Source organism: Mixophyes fleayi, chromosome 4, assembly GCF_038048845.1.
Source record: "Mixophyes fleayi isolate aMixFle1 chromosome 4, aMixFle1.hap1, whole genome shotgun sequence".
Classification (NCBI taxonomy): domain Eukaryota; kingdom Metazoa; phylum Chordata; class Amphibia; order Anura; family Limnodynastidae; genus Mixophyes; species Mixophyes fleayi.
The window spans coordinates 24985109-25005368 of NC_134405.1; the positions used below are offsets into that span (position 1 = coordinate 24985109).

At 41.8% G+C, this 20260-nt stretch overlaps 1 protein-coding gene and 1 long non-coding RNA gene across 4 annotated transcripts in view; one reads left to right on the plus strand and one right to left on the minus strand.

The window, feature by feature from the left end:
- LOC142151123 (uncharacterized) overlaps positions 1-15350 on the plus strand; it is a 53346-nt gene extending 37996 nt beyond the window's left edge. The window contains exon 4 of the long non-coding RNA XR_012691150.1: positions 14778-15350. This is a non-coding gene — a long non-coding RNA (uncharacterized LOC142151123). The remainder of the gene's footprint in view (positions 1-14777) is intronic.
- Positions 1-20260, minus strand: part of KCNAB3 (potassium voltage-gated channel subfamily A regulatory beta subunit 3) — a 77733-nt gene that overhangs the window by 32922 nt on the left and 24551 nt on the right. For all 3 annotated transcript variants that reach the window (XM_075206456.1, XM_075206457.1, XM_075206455.1), the window contains exons 2-4: positions 7669-7712; positions 5741-5778; positions 5509-5588 (exon numbers count right to left, since the gene is read on the minus strand). In XM_075206456.1, the coding sequence (XP_075062557.1) occupies positions 5509-5588; positions 5741-5778; positions 7669-7712 (162 nt within the window). The remainder of the gene's footprint in view (positions 1-5508; positions 5589-5740; positions 5779-7668; positions 7713-20260) is intronic.

Consider the following 20260-nt stretch of genomic DNA (forward strand, 5'->3'; position numbering starts at 1 on the left):
GGCTCTAAAAAGTCGCTAAAGGAACGTTCGCTCTTTCCTTTATCGTCCTAAACAAGGCTAGTGTATATGCAGTCCATGGACCGAGCGATCGGAACATCGATCGCATGTAAAATCGATCGGCATAAAAAGTTGGTGGAAAATTCTGTAGTGTGTACCCAGCTTTACTCTATGTACAGCTCCCTTGACATCTGTTAATACAGAACACTGTTGCAGGAAGATAAATAGATTATGGAACCAGCATTTACCATTATTAAATGGGAATTCAATAGAAGAGAATCAAATTAATACAAAGTTCTATTCAAGCTTATATGCAGTAGTCCAGAATGGTGCATCATTTCATCATGCAGAGACTTAAAGTCTGGTGGCAATTCTTTATGTAAATGTCGTCTCTTTAGACGTTATTGGATCAAAATCAGTATGCGTCTGGACAGTAAGATATACATCTAATTTTCAAAGGACAGGTCTTAAAAGCTTGTCTGGCCAACCATTAAAAATCGTTATCATAGTAAACAAATAAATTGCCATGGAAATCAGGGCTGGGGCTGGGAGTTCAGAGATTGAATAGAATGACCAGATTGTCAGACAGTTAACCCTTGTCAAGACCTTGAATCCTGTATTCTGTGCTGCTGGTCTGTTGCCATTGAGACAGTTATTCTTTGAACTGCAGTTCTTGAGAGACTATTCCCAGGGATATCTAAATACTCAATCATTTTGACCTGTTCCTAATCAGGGGCCAATCAAAGATCAAAGGACACACTTGACTATTTTGGCCATTCAGCTCCTCTTTTCCTTATCTGATTATTATGGTTTGTACCTGTGATATCACCTTATTACTTTTCCTTGTGTTAACAGTGTAACAGAACGACTTGTCCTTAACTACGTTTCTGATTACCTGTTACTGACATTGATTTGTTTGACTCTATGTGCCACGTTGCCCATTGGACTGACCTTGGCTTGTTTCTGATTACTGTGGCAAGTGGACTCCTTTCTCTGATATCAAATTCACTACATGATAATTAAGCATCAACCATGGAGTCAATTGAAGCAAGATGTTTAATGACCCAGCAATTGATTCTTTTGTATCAAAACCTCCAGTCTCAGGTCCTGGTTATACAAGTTCTCCAAACTCAAGGTTCAGGATCCTACTGGTCAAGTCCAAAATCATAATTTCAAGTCAAGAATTGCATGTCCATCCTGACTCTAATGTGCCTCCTAATGAAGCCCATGTACCTCCCTCTCCATGCTTCAGTGGAGACCAACGCCATTATCGGATAAGGCTACCATACTTAAATAACACAACTCTAAATTAGGGACTATAGATGATTTCATTGGAAAGAATTTAATTTTCAATGATCCAAATAATTGTACCCCAACTGACGCCTTCTTGCCAACTCTCTGCCATGGAAGCCATAAAATGGCAGGGTACATCGCTGAAGTCCTCATATGGGTTGTTGACACCAGTTGGAATGCCTCTGCACGGAAAATAAGAATACATTTCATAGAGGTTTATCTGAACAAAGAAAAGATAAGCGTGCATCAGTTCTTGAAACTCCGAATAAACTGGATGCATATATTAAGTATTTGTATTGATCAAAGATTTTCTGAGCGAAGACTGGAGAGACAATGGACATTTGCACCACACCTTAAATATAAAACGTTATCTATATCCTACCACTCAAAATTTCTCTAAAACTACTTCCGCTCCAGATCCCGAGCCAGAACAAATGCTGGTGGATCTGATTTGACAACCTCTTGTGTGGAGAAACACAGACGACGTTCTGAAGATTTGTCTATGTAGTGTGGTAAACCTGATCGTGATGTAGCCAATTGTCCTAACAATGTCAAGGGAAGGACATTTACAGCAGATCACAGAAAATAATCTTATCTTGGGACTTGTATACCAATGTAATTCAACAGATCCCACAGCCTCCACTACCTAAATCTTAGGAAGATAACTGACCATGATGGATACCCATCCATTGCCGCCAATAATAATTAAGGACAGTACACATACAATTTATGCTAAAGTAATTATTGGTTCTGCTACTGGAGGCAATTCTATAGACATAAGGTTTACAAGAGACAACCACATCCTCACCAGGGCCAAATGGAAGCTGTGTATGGTTCACCTCATGAGACCGAACTGCTGAAGTTGTCAACAGGACCCAACCACTGTGAACCGATTGTTAGGATCTCTTCTCCATGTTTCCCTGTTATCCTTGGCATTCCTTGGCTTATGATTCACAATCCATTCACTTATTGGAAGACATGTGCTTTTACTTTTTTAAATTAATTGTGCCCCTAAACTGTCACCCTTGTAGGTATACAGGGTCTCATAATTGTGGAAAGCTCTTAGACTGTCTCTTTCGTGTGATGAGTTCTGTGTCTTCAAAAAGACAAATGCTGATCAACTGCCTTAGGGTCCTTAAAATTTTGCTATGAGCTATCTTTTGATGGTAGTTACAAGTTCTCCAGGAATACTTGAAGTAGAATACAGTTAAATGGTTTATTCGATTACCTCTCAGCTGGAGCAGCCTTTTTCCTGTAGAGAGTAAAAATCGACATTCCTGAGTCACTAGAAAGATTGTAATCTGCCAACATCTTTATGAAACTGGATTTTCAGAAGGGGGATGGTTGAGTCATATAGGAAATGAGTGACAAATGCCACTTGGAGGGGGTAATTATACAATCTAAAACTCACAACATGCAGACATGAGAGGATGTAAGACAAAACTTTTTCTCCAAGAATTGTGTACCCCGGCGCAATTGAGGAAAAAAAAGTAAAAATAATGTGTGATGTACAAAAAAATATCTTGTGAGCTTCTTAGCCAAATGTAAGCTCTTCACAGAGAACCAACTTCTTAGTTTGGCTTCATCCTGTGTTTTTGGACCATGAAAACTAGTGTACACTGTGTGATTAATTGTCTACAAGTTAAACACTATATGTAACCGCTCACCTAATAATGGCGAGTTCAACAGCGTAATGAAATGGTGACTCTTCCAGCATATTAGACCAGGGGATGAGCGCAAGAGCGCCTTCCGATTCTGTTATGGGGACTATAAATAGTGTATATCAATATCTAGGGATGACCTTCAACATTTCAGTACTATATTAATGTTGATTTAATTGACCAGTTTGTGGTGTCTAGATGACGTCCTGATATTTTCTGACGATCTCCAAGAACACCATGCCGACATCAATTATATAGTAAACCAGACAAGTGTTGATTTGATAAGATACAAATCCAATTTCTCAGATACGTCATGTCCATAAAGTCTTTATCGGAATGACTTATCCCCAAAAATATAAAAAGAAGTACATATATTTGTAGGGTTGGCAAACTTCCACAGAAATGTTATTGAGAACTTCTCTGGTATACTTGCTCCTATATCCTGACTCTCTTTACCTCTGCTCCTGTTCTCATCCTTCCCAATTCAGAATTTCAGTTTGGGGCCCAAGCAGATGCATCTGACTCTGCTCTGGGATTTGTGCTTTCACTCGAGGACTGTACCTAATAGGATGTTACATCTTTGTGCTTACTATTTCCACCAGATGGCCATCAACAAAACAAAACAATAATTCAGGAAACAAATAATTGTTGGCCATAATATGTGTTTCCACTGATCAGAAACATATCCTTGAAGGAGCATTTCTTCCAGAGATTGTCAGCTAGCAAGGTACCATGACCATAGTCCATGAATTGAAAAGCGATGCTCTGTTACTGATATCTTTTGACACTTCTTAAAACACTGAGTCTACCACTACCATTCTTCCAGAAAACATTTTTCTGAGTGACTTTCCCTTCTGATCTCCTCACAGTATTGTAGCAGATGTAGCAAGCACCAGTCCTCTGTAAACAATAGATCTTCTTCTGTGCCTCTAATAAAGAGCTAGTCCTCTTCCCATCTGGTTACTAATCCCAGATCTGTGGCGCTGGATTGTTGCGGCTTCTTCGTCATCCACAAGCAATTTAAAAAGTAATATAATGTAATAAGGAAACAATGGCAAGGCTAAGAGGTTCAACAAGTACTCCTCCGATGGGTCTGCTTCAACCCCTTGCTCTGCCTTCATGACCTTAAGGGCCCATCCCCATGGATTTTATCATGGAACTTTGCAATTCAATATCACTATTCTAGTGGATGTAAATTGTCTTACTGACGTGGCTCACAACATTCCCACTAGTGGTCTCCCTAACGCATACCGCAGAGCTGTCTGGTGATCCAAGGAGTTTATTTCTCTCCATAGATCCCAGATTAAGTGATTTTGAAGAGCTCAATTTAGTTTTCTTGAGAAATTTTGCTCAAACCTAGAAAGAAGGTTAAGTTTCTCTTCACCCACAACTTAGGAGGAACACTGAATGCACCAACCAAACTTTAGAACAATACTTCAGATGTCTTCATAATTATCTAGAGATTGACTGAATGGACATATTAGCTGCAGGAGAGTTTGTTCAACATAATTCCACTCTCCAAATGCTGTTTTTTCACAAATTATGATTTTATCCAGATTTCTTTCTTGGTCTCTCCGTTGCCACCTCTATTCCAGCTGTCACAGTCAACCTTACAAGAGAACTAAGAACTGCTTCATACACCACTCAAAGAATCTCAGCCACATTATAAAACAGTGGCTGACAGACACCGCAGAAATCTCTCTGATTACCATGTGGGAAATAAGGTTTGGGTGTCCACAGTGAATATGAAAATAAAGAAAATTGGGTCATGGGCCATTTAAAGTCTCGGCACAAATCCAGTTTTTCACTCTGTCTATTAAAGCCCTTTCAGTAGAATACATTTCCTGGGCACAATTTTGGACCTGAACCACAAAGGGTGGAGAAGATGAGTATGTGGTGGAAAGAATTGTTGATTCAAAAATGTTTCAAACAAGTTATAGTTCTTGGTACAATCTGGGTTATTGCTCCTAGGAGAGATCTTGGGAGCCTGTAGACAATATCCATGCTCCAAGATTGGTTTGACAATCCATCAATGTTGTCTGAACAAACTTGGAAAAGGACATCCCTCGAGAAGGGAAAATGATGTCAAGAACCCGGAATTCTGTATTACTGGTCTGTTGCCTTATCTGGCGTAAAGACTGCTATTCCTTGAACTGCAGTTCTTGAGAGGCTATAGCTAGGCTAGGGATGTCCTATTACTCCATAAACTTGACCTGTTTATAATCAGTGGTCCATCTGAGGAAGCGCTGAGCTATTTAAACCCAGCTAGACTAGTACTAGACGTCATGACATGTAAAACTAACTAATGCTATTCAAAAAGATTTATCTGCCATAGGAGTGTTTGATGGTAGAGCTATCGTCTGAACTAGGAAGAAACCAGCACGTTCATAGACAGGGAGCAATGCAGGGCTGTTCTTACTACAGATGTTGTTTTCCTTCTTACAGCTAAAAAAAATCATCCCCTATGGATCTCTTTATTCCCCTATAAACTCTTTCCACATGTATACGTTTCATCTTCCCTGCAATAAAGATGTTGGGTCCAGAATTTGAGCCTTACCTGCCTGCCGCATAAACCTCCGCAGTGTCAAACAGATTGACCCCATGTTGATAGGCAACAGTCATGAGATTTTCTGCCACCTGGTAGGAGATAAATAGGCAAACTTAGAATCCCTGACTGCCCTCTCAGTTTCCCTACATGTGTCTCATCTTGCTCTAATGCCACCTGCAATCTCTGCCTCCTACCACTGACCTTCCCACCCCCCTCCCAATTGTCTCTCTGCTTGCCTTACCTCGTCTGTGATCTGAGATCCAAAGGTTACCCAGGTACCTGCAGGTGGAGGGAGAGATTGGGGTGAAGAGTGGTATATACAGAGGAAAGTTACATGATATTAAATTACAGTCTATGACAGATCAGATGAGAGGCAGAAGAGAATGGTTAACAAGAACAATATATAAATAAATGCATAAATGGAGATACATAGAGGGCATGGTTTACAGTTGAAAGTAAAGTTGGCCAGTTTGCGTATGAGCAAAGACCCCGTCCACGAACTTCGGTTTCCACATCTGTATATTGAGTTGCAGGTATCTAGTGTATACATGCCTCCAGAACAATAATCTAAAGTGATGAGACTTATGGATCAACTGAGCCCTGATTACGGTGATATCACGGAGATAGCAAAAAAGTCACTTATTGCCGCCATTCAAGAAAAAAAAATTCACTGGGCTGGCTACCCCGCGATACTGGCTCCGAGCAGTAAGGCTTAACTGTGTGCAAATAGTTGCACGCATCAGCTAGCTTGCCAGCTTGAACATTTCAGTCCTTCTGATGTGGAAAATAAAAAAAAGAAAGAAAATTGTTTTAAAATATATTCAATTTATTAAAAAAAAAAAAAAGCAAAAATATTTTTTTGAACAACAAGGGGCCTGATTCATTAAGGATCTTAACTTGAGAAACTTCTTATTTCAGTCTCCTGGACAAAACCATGTTACAATGCAAGGGGTGCAAATTAGTATTCTGTTTTGCACATAAGTTAAATACTGACTGTTTTATCATGTAGCACACAAATACTTGATAGCTTATTTGTACACTGACATTTAAAGTTGATATTTGTGTGCTACATGAAAAAACAGGCAGTATTTAACTTATGTGCAAAACAGAATACTAATTTGCACCCCTTGCATTGTAACATGGTTTTGTCCAGGAGACTGAACTAAGAATCCTCTTCATTTAAGATCCTTAATAAATCAGGCCCAAAGTTATTAAGTATTGCTGGATATTTGTTAAGCAGGCTTGGGGAATGGGTAAGCCATCAAAGGTGAGATGATAGCGGCAACTATATTCCATGCTGACAGTAACCGTTTCATGCATGGGCGAAGCCAAAAAACCCCTATCGTCCACAAAAACAACCTTTTGACCCGACAATAGGGCTTGATACGTGATACATGTATTTTGAACTTGGGGGCAAAGTAATATATTTGTTTTAAGTTTAAATTTAAGTTTTAGTAAATTAATTCAAAATGTATCGCCCTGCTATATGATGCATGACTGCTCTATAGATGCAATTAGTTGCAACAAGCTGATCTGTGTTTTCCCGTGGGAAACAAAAATATATTTAAAAAAAATTACTTTGGTGATATAAAAGTCTTCGTTGGAAACACAGAAGGAGGCCAGAAATATGATAGAAGTGTTTAACAAACGTTTCATGAGGGTATGTACAAACCATTAAGTTAAAGTTGTCCACGGGTGCATAACCCCTTTAAATAAGCTGATCAAATAAATGTTAATTCACATTATAATGGATTCTAATACAACGGTTTTAACCATTCGGAACAATATACATTAGCAGGGAGACATTACGCAGATGCATGTTATTGTAAAGTATTTTGATTGGCTGACGTGACTCCACCACTACACTATTCAGCCAATCAGATTCAATTTGTGTAGACTTGAAGTTTTTTCATCTAGAAATGGAGATTACCTCATAAACTGTAAAGTGCTAGGCTGCCCAATACATACCTCCCTTCCCCCAACATGCCCACCCGTGGGACAAACAGAGCCCTAAAATCGGGACTGTTCCACTGAAATCGGGACAGTTCTGATTAGGTGGTAAAAAAGTTGACATATTCATACTAATTTGGTACATACAATGTTGCACGTAGTATATAGCTGAACACGCTGAAAATATACTTCACAATAGTATGTACATAAATGACATACCCAATCCAAGACAGGAAACACGTAATCCAGATTTTCCCAGATTCCTAGTGAATGAAAGACAGAATTTTAAGCTACACCAGTCTGTCAGGGTCCCAATGTGTGTAGCTGGCAGAACAAATATAAATATTACTGTCTGGAAAGTATTAGTTTTGTGACAATTATATTTCTTTAGTCGCTGTTTGATATTTCCAGAAACAGCAAAAACTATACAGCAGTAAAAAACACACATCTGAAAAGGAAATTATTAGTAACTAGAACATTAGTGGAATTTACATTTTAAACATATTTTGTAATATGGAGACGAGCCACTGAGGGCAAGTGTAATTTAAAATTCCAAATTCTCTACAAGAGAAGTCATACTCTCCTGCTTTTCATTCACTCTCTCCGAAAGGGAGGCATGAAAAAAACAAAAAATAGCAATATATATGGGTAGTGTCCTGGTAATGTAATTTTCACCTCCCGGTTCCCCATCTTTGCTCTCAATAGGGCAGGATGAGGGCTCTTCTGTGATTACACCCAGTGCATATGGGCCAGACTGGCATATGCTCTTTAGAGAGCTAAGCAGGACCCAGGAGGAAAGCATGAGACTCGGAGGTGGGCGTGACTTGGCATTGCCACAACCCCTATAGTCACGCCTGTGCTTGATGACGTTAAGCGGGGAGGGTAGGGTGTATGATGATGCTAAGTGTGTCATCACGCCCCTAATGTAGGTGTGAATGATGTATTTTGCACATCCATCATGCAGGTATGCAAGCACCTCTGCGGGAGAAGTGATTGCTCTCTCTGGAGTAACTAAATAAAGTAGTAATCACCAGGGAGCACTTTCTTCCATACACACCAGACTTCCTGAATGACTTTATTGACGGACAACAAACAGCAGGCCACACCAAGTCTGACAAGGCTGATAATACAGAACAGTAGCTTACACCTAGCTGCGCATTGTAACTACAATGTTACATATAATTCTGAGTGTTTTCAGTAGCTCTTTATACAAGGAAACTTGCATTTTAGTTTTAGAAACCCATTAAAATGATGTAGTACGTTTCTAATTTAGCCTATTAGTAAACTCATTACATGACTCAACAATAAATAAGTAAATAAATCGGCAAGTGGAGCAAGCTTATAAGGGCTGGTTAACCCTTGATTGTTGTATTTTTATCTTTTTATTATTATTATTATTATTATTATTATTATTCCAACATCCAATGCAGATATAATCAGTCAGTACATTCCTAGACAGAGGCCCAGTTAGTGCATGTGCAATAAACAGATGAGTGATGACAGAATGTACTAAATAAATAAGTGACTGTAAATATAGTTAATGAATATTTAATAGGATCACTTCCATTTAGTAAAACTATTAAACCTCTGTCACCTAATAATATAGTAGTAAGAATTGCTTGGGAGAATATTCAGTTGTTCCAAAAGGTCTTTCTGTTTGTATGAATCCGCTTCCTGCTCCCCAACATCAGTGATATTTTATATGAGACTTTGTCAGGCATCGTAATAGTGTAAGAACGAAGATGGCCCCGGCCATTGGGAGGAAAATTTAATAGTAATTATAAAAAGCTGTCTTTGGAGTGTAGGCAGCCATATTGTGAGATGAACTGATATATTATTAAGAAAATTACGCGCATCCACATACCAACATTTTCGGGTCTACTTGGCTAGTTCGGGCGTAGTTTGGGCCGTTTTTTGGGTGTGAGCTACATTGTACCGTTGCATAAACAGGGCAAGACTTTGTGACTCATAACAAAAATACATTTTAGCTCCCCACATCTACAGGAACAGGGGGGCTGTCCTGCAGCGCAGTGGTTGGGAGCGACATCACATAATTCGTGCATACGCACGTCCGACTTCAACTACAAGCGGATCGGAAGAAACGTTTCTTTGTTGAGGACCGGTGTAGGTACCCTCTACCTATACGGCAGACAGACTCGCACTGTAGGATACGAACAACACATAAGAGCCAGCAGAGCGTAGAGTAAACAACAAAAGTATTAAATTATTGTCACCTGTTAATAATAAAGAAAATGGAAGTTGCTCAAATCAATTTATAGGCTATATCAGGTGCATGAAAGGGTGGGGTTATCCTAAAAGGAACAAACACAGACAATTACCCCCAGCACACTGCTATAGCCAGCAACAGATCTGCTATTTCTATTGTAGATAAAAATGCAAAAGTCTTAGTTGCACACATTTGCAAATGTATGTTGAAGCCACCCACCACTCCACGGTGCTTTTGCTAATAGGGTGGTCCTAACTCTAAACAATGAGAGTCCCATATATTTGGGCCATACATATGTGTTTTTAAATTGAGAGCTAACTTACCAAAGAGGTACCCCAGAAGCCTCCAAATAGCAATCCAATGTCAGTACTCCCCCTCAGCTACTGACATCAACATGCCTCTCAGACAAATAAAGAAAATGGAAGACTTTTGCATTTTTATCTACAGTAGAAATAGCAGATCTGTTGCTGGCTATAGCAGTGTTCTGGGGGTATTTGTCTGTGTTTGCACCTGTTAATAATATAATCATTTTGAAAAGGACATTGAAAGATAAAACGTTGTTTTTTTTTGTCACCAAATACATTGATCGGGACGTTCTCAATGCGTACTGTGTATAAAATAAACTGCTTACCGTTGCTTCTAATTGCAAACTTGTTCTAGCATGCGTACACGTCTGTCATCACTAGTGATCGGCACTTACACCTGCCCTGTAGATGGCGCAAGTGATACGACTGAAAAACACATAACTTAGAGATGCCCAAAGCTTGAACGGGGCGCTGCTGCGTGCGCTCGGCCCCGGCACACCCTGACTGTACATTGCCTCCGCTAGTCCTCCCCTTCCCCTTCCCGTTCCGGCCTTCAAATCGCAGGCAGTCGGTAATGTCGTTAACGTGTGAACATGAATTGCGGAAAATAACGAAAATACGCAAAAAATGCAAGATATTTATATGGCTCCACTAATTCCGCAGCGCTGTACAGAGAACTCGCATCAGTCCCTGCCCCATTGGAGATTACAGTCTAAATTCCATAACACATACAAACACCAGGGCCGTAACGACGGGCGACCGCCCAGGGCGCAAAGCTGAAGGGGGGCGCAATTTAGGAATATTTTAGGTTCATTTGGTTAAAATTGAGGGCTAGGGAGGCCGCATTTGTCTTTCTCGCCCCAGGCGCTAGAATTCTAAGTTACGGCTCTGACAAACACACAAAGACTAGGGTCAATTTTAACAGCAGCCAATTTACCTACCCAGTGTTCTCCCCACACTTTATTTGCCAAGCGCTCCGCCTGTCAGTCGGCTTGTCACAGTGAGTAGTGAGTTCCTGGTGACGGGCGTCAGGGTAGTTTTGCAGTGGGGGGATGAATATGGGAAACCATGGGGGGGGGGGTGTGAATATGGCAAACCTGGGTGCGGGCGGTGGGTGTCAATCACAGGTGGAGTGTCAAGTTTGCGTCACGGGGGGGGTGTCAAACTTCAGGGGAGAGGGCACCTGTATAAAGGAAAGCAAGCGTTTGGCAGTTCACTTGCTGGTAAACTTTAAAGACTTCTTACCTGGGGGTCTTTTGTGTATAGTCAGCATTTGTGTATTATCTGGGCACTTAAAAAAGATATTGGTGACTAAACAACATTTGTACAGTATCCGGTCGCTGTTAAAAATGATATCTGTGTTCAACTGTTACCCATAATGAGTAAGAAATTAAATCAGAAAACAACAATCTTAAGTTTCTTTAAGAAAAATGAAAGTACAAACACAACAGAGCTGGAGATTTCCAACAAGGACATAGCAGACGAAGCTGGGGTCCATCTTATGAATCACAATCTATTTCGTATGAAAAATGTTTCTTTAAACATCGCATATCGGGAGTAATTAGTGACTGGAGTAAACATTTCAGTGGTTGTTGGTAAAAGATAATGGAACGATGAGACTGGCCACGAACAAGGAAGTGACTTGGGTGACTATTCCATGCAAAAGACTTTGAAAAGAAAGTTTAATTGACTATGAGCAAAGTAAATTACACACTGATTCGTGTTCAAATATAATTCAAAAACGTGTTTTTGAAGAAACTGGGTTAGGGGAAATTGAACGATCGATTTCAATTTCGAGTAACTTGCAGAGAGATGCTTTTGTGGGAGCTTTAAGAACTATGTATTGGTTGGCAAAAAACAAACTACCACATACTACATTATATGGAATCTTGTTGAGCACTGCAAGTCTATGAGTTGTACATACTTAAAGCATCTTGATACTGAAAAGAATACAAATTACACTTCGGAAAGAATAATGCAAGAATTCCTCCACATCTTAGCCTCACAAATAAGATGTGAATTACTTAAACATTTGCATTCGGCAGATTACTTCAGTGTTCTGTGTGATGAAACGACAGACATCTCAGTTGTGAAGCAGCTTATTATATACGTTAAATACGTTTGCCAACTTAAAAAAGAGATTACTGTTTTATGTCAACATGTAGCATCACTGATGGCAAAGCTGAAACTATAACTAACAAAATAATTGAAACAAAATCGCCAATATAGGGTAGAAAAAAATCTAATTTGGTGGGTCTAGGCTCTGATGGAGCAGCAGTCACGATTGGGAAGCACAAAGGAGTAGCAGCTATTAAAAAATGAAACAGGCGGAATAATGTTCAACTGTCATTGTATAAACCACCACCTGGGTCTTGCTAGTGCTACTTTGCCTGTGACCCCGACCTTTGGCGTGTTTATTGATTACCCTGCTTGCCTGTGACCCTTGACCTCAGCTACCGTCTGACTATCCGCAGCTTTCTACCCAGCCTCCTGGCCCGCCGCTACAGGCCTGCATTACCAACCCACACTACACCTGGAGTTAAGACCTGGGGGCATCTGAGTACCGGTGAGCACATCACACTCTGAGAGAAAGGTGGCTGCTATAGGTGAAGTCCTACGCCATTTAGTTCTGTGGGTTGGTGATCAGACCGTCAGCCTAACACCTACTTGTATGTTTTTGGAATGTGAAAGGAAACCGGAGCACCTGGAGGAAAACTCACACAAACGTGGGGAGAACATACACACTCCACACAGATAAGACCACGGTCGGGAATCGAACTCATGAACCCAGTGCTGTGAGGCAGAAGTGCTAGCCACCAACTCATTCTTCATCTGTGACTCATCTGGGTGTCTCCAGTTTTGAAGTGGGTGGAGATAGAAGAATCTGTAGCCAATCAGATCATTGGAATGTTCACAGAAGCACAAGGTATTTCAGGATATGAGAGTGCTGATCTTGTAGGAGGCAGTGACCTGTCCACTTGAGGGTAGGGCTGTATGTAACAGGGTTAGTGTCATTATATGAGGAGGGGACTGGCAGCAAGTGTGAAGTTACAGACAGAGAGTTATATAGTACAAGGAGCAGGATGTCCCAGCAGCACAGAGTAGTGATGTGAGTAGGGGAATGGAAGAGAGCAGAAAGACACAGCCTGAGAATTATATAGTGGAAAAAGCAAAGTCTCCAAGCAGTACAGAGTAGTGATGTTAGGAGGGGCGTGGAAGAGAGTGTGAAGTCACAGACCAAGAGTTATTTAGTGGAAGCAGCAGGATGTCCAAGCAGCACAGAGGAGTGATGTGATGAGAGGAATGGAAGCAGCCGGAAAACACAGACTGAGAGTTATCTAGTGGAAGAGCAGGGTCTCCCAGCAGCACGAAGTAGTGATGTGAGGAGGGGAATGGAGGCACCAGTAAACACAGACTGAGAGTTATATAGTGAAAGGACCAGGGTCCCCCCAGCAGCACAGAGTATATTAGGAGATGGGTGATGTGTTAGTGAGGACCAGGCTGCATGTGACAGGGGCAGTGACATGATGTGAGGAGGGGAATGGAGGCTGCAGAAAGCCACAGACTGAGAGCTATATAGTGAAAGGAGCAGGGGCCTCCAGCAGCACAGTGTATATCAGGAGATGAGTGATGTGTTAGTGAGAACAGAGCTGCATGTGACAGGGGCTGTGACATGATGTGAGAAGGGGATGGAGGCAGCAAGAAGCCACAGACTGGGCGTAATTTTGGGAAGGGGCAGGGTCCTCCAATAGTACATGGTAGTGATATGAGGAGAGAAATGAAGAGGAGCAGGAAGACACAGACTGGAAGTTATACAGTGGAAGGAGCAGGGTCTCCCAGCAGCACAGAGCAGTGATGTGAGGCTCCAATTATACTGATGCATAAGATGATGCTGTTGTTTTTTTATGTATTTCATTATATAGATTCCTACACAACCAATGCCTCTGTCAGATGTATATAAATATTTATGATACACATAATCTTTCTATACTCCTCCCTTCTGTACTGTACATGGCTATCTCTCTGCTCCCAGTCCAGATGCTGAGTAACAATCTTATGGAAGAATCTCTGGGATGGCAGGGAGCTCAGACCTCGCTGCGTCTCTCTAAATCATCCACTGCGAGCTAATCTCTGTGTGAGGAATATTATCTGAGCCAACAGAGCTGATGTCATTCATATTATACCTGGCCTGTGAGAGGTCACCTCTCAGAGATGCTACATTATCATTCATACTAGCAAAGAGGATCCGGTCGTTGTCTGCTTTCAGTTATTAAGTTAAAATAACAATATAAAGAATTGGTCTGAATGCCTGAGTGTGTGCAAGTGTGTTCTTCCTATTGTATATGATATATATAATTTTTGGGTAAAGGTAGGTACAGGGGTGGCCACATCAGGATGGGGGCATGGCCACGCCCCCAGAGGGCTGCCTAGCGCTAGTCTGCCCATTAGCTATCTCCCTTCCCCCAACATTCCCACCTGCTGAACAAACATGTACCTGGGTGGGACAGAGCCCCAAAATCGTCACTATCCCGCTGAACATGGGACAGATGGGAGGTATGTTAAGCCTACACATTGTCCATACACACGCAACATATATAAACAAACAGAGAATCACACATAATGGATAATATACACAGATCCCAGTTAGTTAGACCCTGAGGTCACCCACTGAATAGGACACACATAGACCATTATGGAGGTGGGGATACATATAGCATGGAGGTTACCTGAGCTGGGTGGAAGTTTTCTGCTAACCTCACTTATATTCCAACCAATGATATCTCTCTTTATTGCAGGAGGGTAGAGCTTCTGGAGACGGCACATGGTAGAGACAGTGTGCGGGCAGTGCTGTGGTAGAGGAGAGGCGGAGTTACCCGCGGTAAGGTCTGAGGCTCAGTAGAAGGCGCACCTGGATGTGAAGTGTGTGCTGTGATTGGGTTTAGGTGGTGTTGGGGAGGTAAATGTCAGTGCACATGCTACTGTGTCCATTTACAGCTATCCTTTCCCTACAACTTTACTTTTAAATATGGCAATGACACCCTATGGATTGAGACCCAAGTTATTGTTAAATATGGAAGCGTTGTGTTGTCTCAGTCAATAGCGCTAATTCTAGTTACTGAACCCCTCTCCACTATTGATATGCACCCATTCAATGTATGCAGTGTATATCATTACAGGGTGGCCTCCTCCTTCCTATCAGGCTGCCAAAATCTCTGCTAAGGGAGAAGCTGTATTGTACCAGTGACTTTACTATGCTGCAGTCTGTCTGCCCAGTATTTTATTATAATACTCTAGAGTCTAGAGTATGTCATTTAATTTTTCTTGAAGCTAATAGCTGGACATTTTTTCATTATACCAGGTCTTGTAATTGATGCTCTTGTTAAAAAGTCATTAATTTTTTATTAAAAAGAAAAAAAAACAGATGTGTTGTACTGAATTCATTTTATATTTCATTAATTTGAGTTTTTAGACATGGGAAACCCCCTTATTTGGAAAGCTCCATCGCAAGTATCTCCAGATACAGTAGATGTACAAGTGTGTATACTTACCCCTAACGATAGTGTAGAGATGCAGTGTAAGTAATAAATTAAATAAGTCGCCTTACCAGTTCGATGAACGGGTTTGACAATTCATTGGCATTTCTTAAATTTAGCAAATTTTAAGATTTTATTATTATTATTATCTCAAATGGCGAGCAGTTTGCAATTCGATTAAAAATGTTAAAATACATTTATATTTATTAAATAATTAAAAATATTATGAACAGCAAACACAAATCTTGGCGGCCAACTCGAACCTCGGACAGCCAATATGATCCTTGGACAGGAATCTAAAGCGCAATCAGTAAATTTCGAACTGCAAGTTTGAATCGGGGTCCATGGCCAGTTGTACCAGGAACATGTTCTGTGTCGTCAGACTCATGAAATTCGATTGTATTTCAAACCGCTTGAAAATTTCCGAGCCTCTCTAGTAGCCATTAAAATAATGTAATAAAGTGTCACATACATAAGAGAGAATAGTGTTGGTGACAGTGTTATTAATAAAAGAGGATATAGGATGTAATGAATTACAATCACCCCCACATACATGCCAATTTTGGCAAGGAGTGCTCTGGGAGATTGGGGGGAGGTGGGCATGTTGGGGGCGGAGCCAGTCGGATTGGGTCTAATAGGCCTCCTGTATCTTTGTATCACTGCTTGTGGTCTTTTATTAGAGATTATTAAAGCTAGTAATTAACAGCACATTTTCTTCCAGTATGTCCCAGGAAAAGATGGCTGTTTACTGACCACAACTAAGGCAACAGGATTTGAGGGTCCACAGCACAGAAGTAAATAATTACAATATACAAAGTTGCTTGTTGCAAATGAATGGTATTGAATGTGTTTGTTGATCTAACATTGATTACAATGATAGTATTTGTGTTTTATTGTATACATTGACCTAACAGAAGTAAATATTTACATCATATATATCTCACCAGAAGCAGAAAGTATATCTCTAATTTCAGCAGCAAGGGCCGCCTAGAGGGGGCGGGTACTATTCACTGACGACGCGGTTTATTTGGGATTTTTTTAACTTTAGTTTTTTAATCTGTTAGTCTTTTTTATGCGCTGGGTGAGGGGGGGTTAGTAGACGCTGGCGCAGCGATCATGTGAGTATACAAATGTTCACATGACCACGGCGCCGGCGTCTTCCCTCCTCCGTTTACACTGAATATCGAGCGTGACGCCACCACGTCACGCCCCACATTCAGTGAGGAGCGACGCACGGAAGACAAAAGAGAAAAAAAGAAAAGAAACGATGAATGAATGAAGGTAATATAAAGGTAAGTAAAGAAATGGAGGAAAGGCACAGCTTGATGAGAGGGGAGGGGGGGGAGAGAGAAAGAAAGGCACAGTTTGGTGATGAAGAAGAGGGGTGGGAGAAAAAAGCGCAGATTAGTGATGAAGAAGAGGGGGGGGGGCGAGAGAAATGGCACAGTTTGGTGATGAAGAAGAGGGGGGGCGAGAGAAATGCAGAGTTTGGTCTGATGATGAAGAAGAGGGGGGAGAGAGAAAGGCACAGTTTGGTGATGAAGAAGAGGGGGGGAGAGAGAAAGGCACAGTTTGGTGATGAAGAAGAGGGGGAGAGAGAGAAAGGCACAGTTTGGTGATGAAGAAGAGGGGAGAGCAGTATGGCACAGTGTGGTGATGAAGAAGAGGGGGGTAGCAGCATTGCACAGAGTGATAAAGTGGGGCACAGCATGGCAGAGTGTGAGGGGGGCAAAAGCAGCATGGCACAGAGTGATGAAGGGGTTCCAGGAGAAAAGCAGCATGGAGGGCGCAATGTGATCATAAGGAGGCACAGCGTGGTGATGATGAAGGGGCACAATAATGTATGTGTGATGGTACAGGGAGCTTTTGGCAGTATAGTGTGTGTGAGGTAGGTGGTGGTTAATTGATGGCTGCTATTTTGTGTGTGGGGTGATGGTGGGGCAATGTAATAGTGGGGACTATTAATTTAACATGGGGGGTGGTTTGGGGGCTATTGAATGTGGGGGTGAGTTTGGGGAGAATGAGGTCTCTTTATTAAATGTGAGGATGAATTATTTAATGGCCGTGATGGTTGCGGAAAATAGGTATATTTCTGAAATGTAAATAGCATTAATCTATTGCTGGGGCTGTTTGTAGGGGGGGAAATAGGTTTATTTATTAAATGGGAATACTATTATTTTAATGTTGGAACTGGAGGAAGGCCTAATTATTAATCGCGGGTGGTATTGATTTAACGCCGGGGCTGTTTGGAATTATCTAAATGTACCATTTTTTTTCCCAGATAGGGCCCCCAGCTTTCCAGGATCCAGACAAGCCGCAACTAAAGAAACCTGCAACCACAGGTGGTGAAAGTGAGAAGAACAGGTAGGAGAGAGCAGCAGAGTATGTGAAATGTTGTAATTCTAGTAGGGACAATGCCAATTTTTGGTGAGTGTTCTGCCCAATGTAAGGTGCAGGCCATGACTGTGAACTCTTTCCGTACACACTTCATTCTTTCTATACTACACTGTGGTGCTAGATGTCCTGAAAGTCAGAAGTGCTTGGAAATATGTCACGCTGTGGCGAATTCAGGGCCTAGTGATTTTGACCTGTTAGCCACGCCCCAATGATGCATAGCCACGCTCCTAATTGTATGACCACACCCACTATTCTGTGCCGCAGTGCAATTTTTTTTAGGCGTGCTTGACTATAAGGGGGACCCCATGAAGTTGTTATACCGGGGCCCTGAATTCCTCTTGGCAGCCCTGACAGCAGCACATGAGTATTTCAGCAGCAGCTATCAACAGTAGCACATGTGTATATCAGGAACAGCACAGGTATATTTCGAAACATGTAGCCTATATTAGCAGAAGGTATATCTCAGCAGCAGCTTAGGTATATCTCAGAAGCAAATGGGGTGTATCTCAGAGACAGCACAGGTAAACAGCACAAGATACTGCAGGTGCAATTCAGGTACATCTAAACAGCAGCTGGGATATACCAAAAAGTGTTGCTAAGGTATATCTCAGCAGGAACTAAAGCAGATTTCAACAGCAGCACTGCTATATATCTGCACAGGTATATCTCAGCAACAGCGCAGGCAAATCGCGGCAACTGCCCAGATATACCCCAATATGTCAGCAACAGTCAAGTTTTATCTCTGCAGCAGTGGTGTATAACAGCGGCAAAACAAGTTTATCTCAGCAGCAGCACACCTATATCTCAGAAACAGCTGGGCTTTATATCGGCAACTCAGGAGTATGCCAGCAGCAGCACAGGTAGATCTGAGAAACACTTGGGGCTAGATTTACTAACCTGCGGGTTTGAAAAAGTAGGGATGTTGCCTATAGCAACCAATCAGATTCTAGCTTTCATTTATTTAGTACCTTCTACAAAATGACAGCTAGACTCTGATTGGTTGCTATAGGCAACATCCCCACTTTTTCAAACCCGCAGGTTAGTAAATCTAGCCCTTGGGCTTTATATCTACAGCGCAGGTGAAGCACAGCAGAATCTCAGGTTTATCTCAGAAGCAAGACAACTTTATATTCAAAAGCAACACAACTTTATTTCAGAAACAGCACAGGTAAATCTCAGAAACGGCTGGGATTTATTTCGGCAGCTCAGGTTTATGCCAACAGCAGCACAAGTAAATCTCACAAACAGCTCAGGTAAATCTCAACAGTACTGGTGTATCACAGCAGGACAATAGGTTTATCGCCGCAGCAGCAGATCAGATGTACCTCAGCATGAGCACAGATATATCTCAACCGCAGCACAGGGAAATCTCAGCAACAGTATAAGTATATTAATATTATTATCCATTATATTGCGCCAGCAAATTATGCAGCACTCTACAGAGAATATTTAGTCAGTCACATCAGACCCTGCCTCGGTTTAGTCTGCAGTCAATTTCTCTACACAAACACATACCCACATTAGGGTCAATTCCTTCTAAGTCAATTTCATCAGAGGAAAAACAGTACCTTGTTTGGAATATAAACCAATGCCTAAAAGTTGCAATGCTTACCACTGCGCACCCATACTGCCCATACTTATTAGCAGCAGCTCAGGTAAATATCAGCACAGGTACATCGCAGCCCCAGCACAAGAATATACCAGCACAGGTACATCGCAGCCCCAGCACAGGAATATATCTGCACAGGTACATCGCAGCCCCAGCACAGGAATATATCAGCACAGGTACATAGCAGCATCAGCACAGGAATATATCAGCACAGGTACATCGCAGCCCCAGCACAGGAATATATCAGCACAGGTACATCGCAGCATCAGCACAGGAATATATCAGCACAGGTACATCGCAGCCCCAGTACAGGAATATATCAGCACATGTACATCGCAGCCCCAGTACAGGAATATATCAGCACATGTACATCACAGCACCAGCACAGGAATATATCAGCACAGGTACATCGCAGCCCCAGCACAGGAATATATCAGCACAGGTACATCGCAGCCCCAGCACAGGAATATATCAGCACAGGTACATCGCAGCCCCAGCACAGGAATATATCAGCACAGGTACATCACATCCCCAGCACAGGAATATATCAGCACAGGTACATCGCAGCCCCAGCACAGGAATATATCTGCACAGGTACATCGCAGCCCCAGCACAGGTATATACCAGCACAGGTACATCGCAGCCCCAGCACAGGTATATACCAGCACAGGTACATCGCAGCACCAGCACAGGAATATACCAACACAGGTACATCGCAGCCCCAGCACAGGTATATACC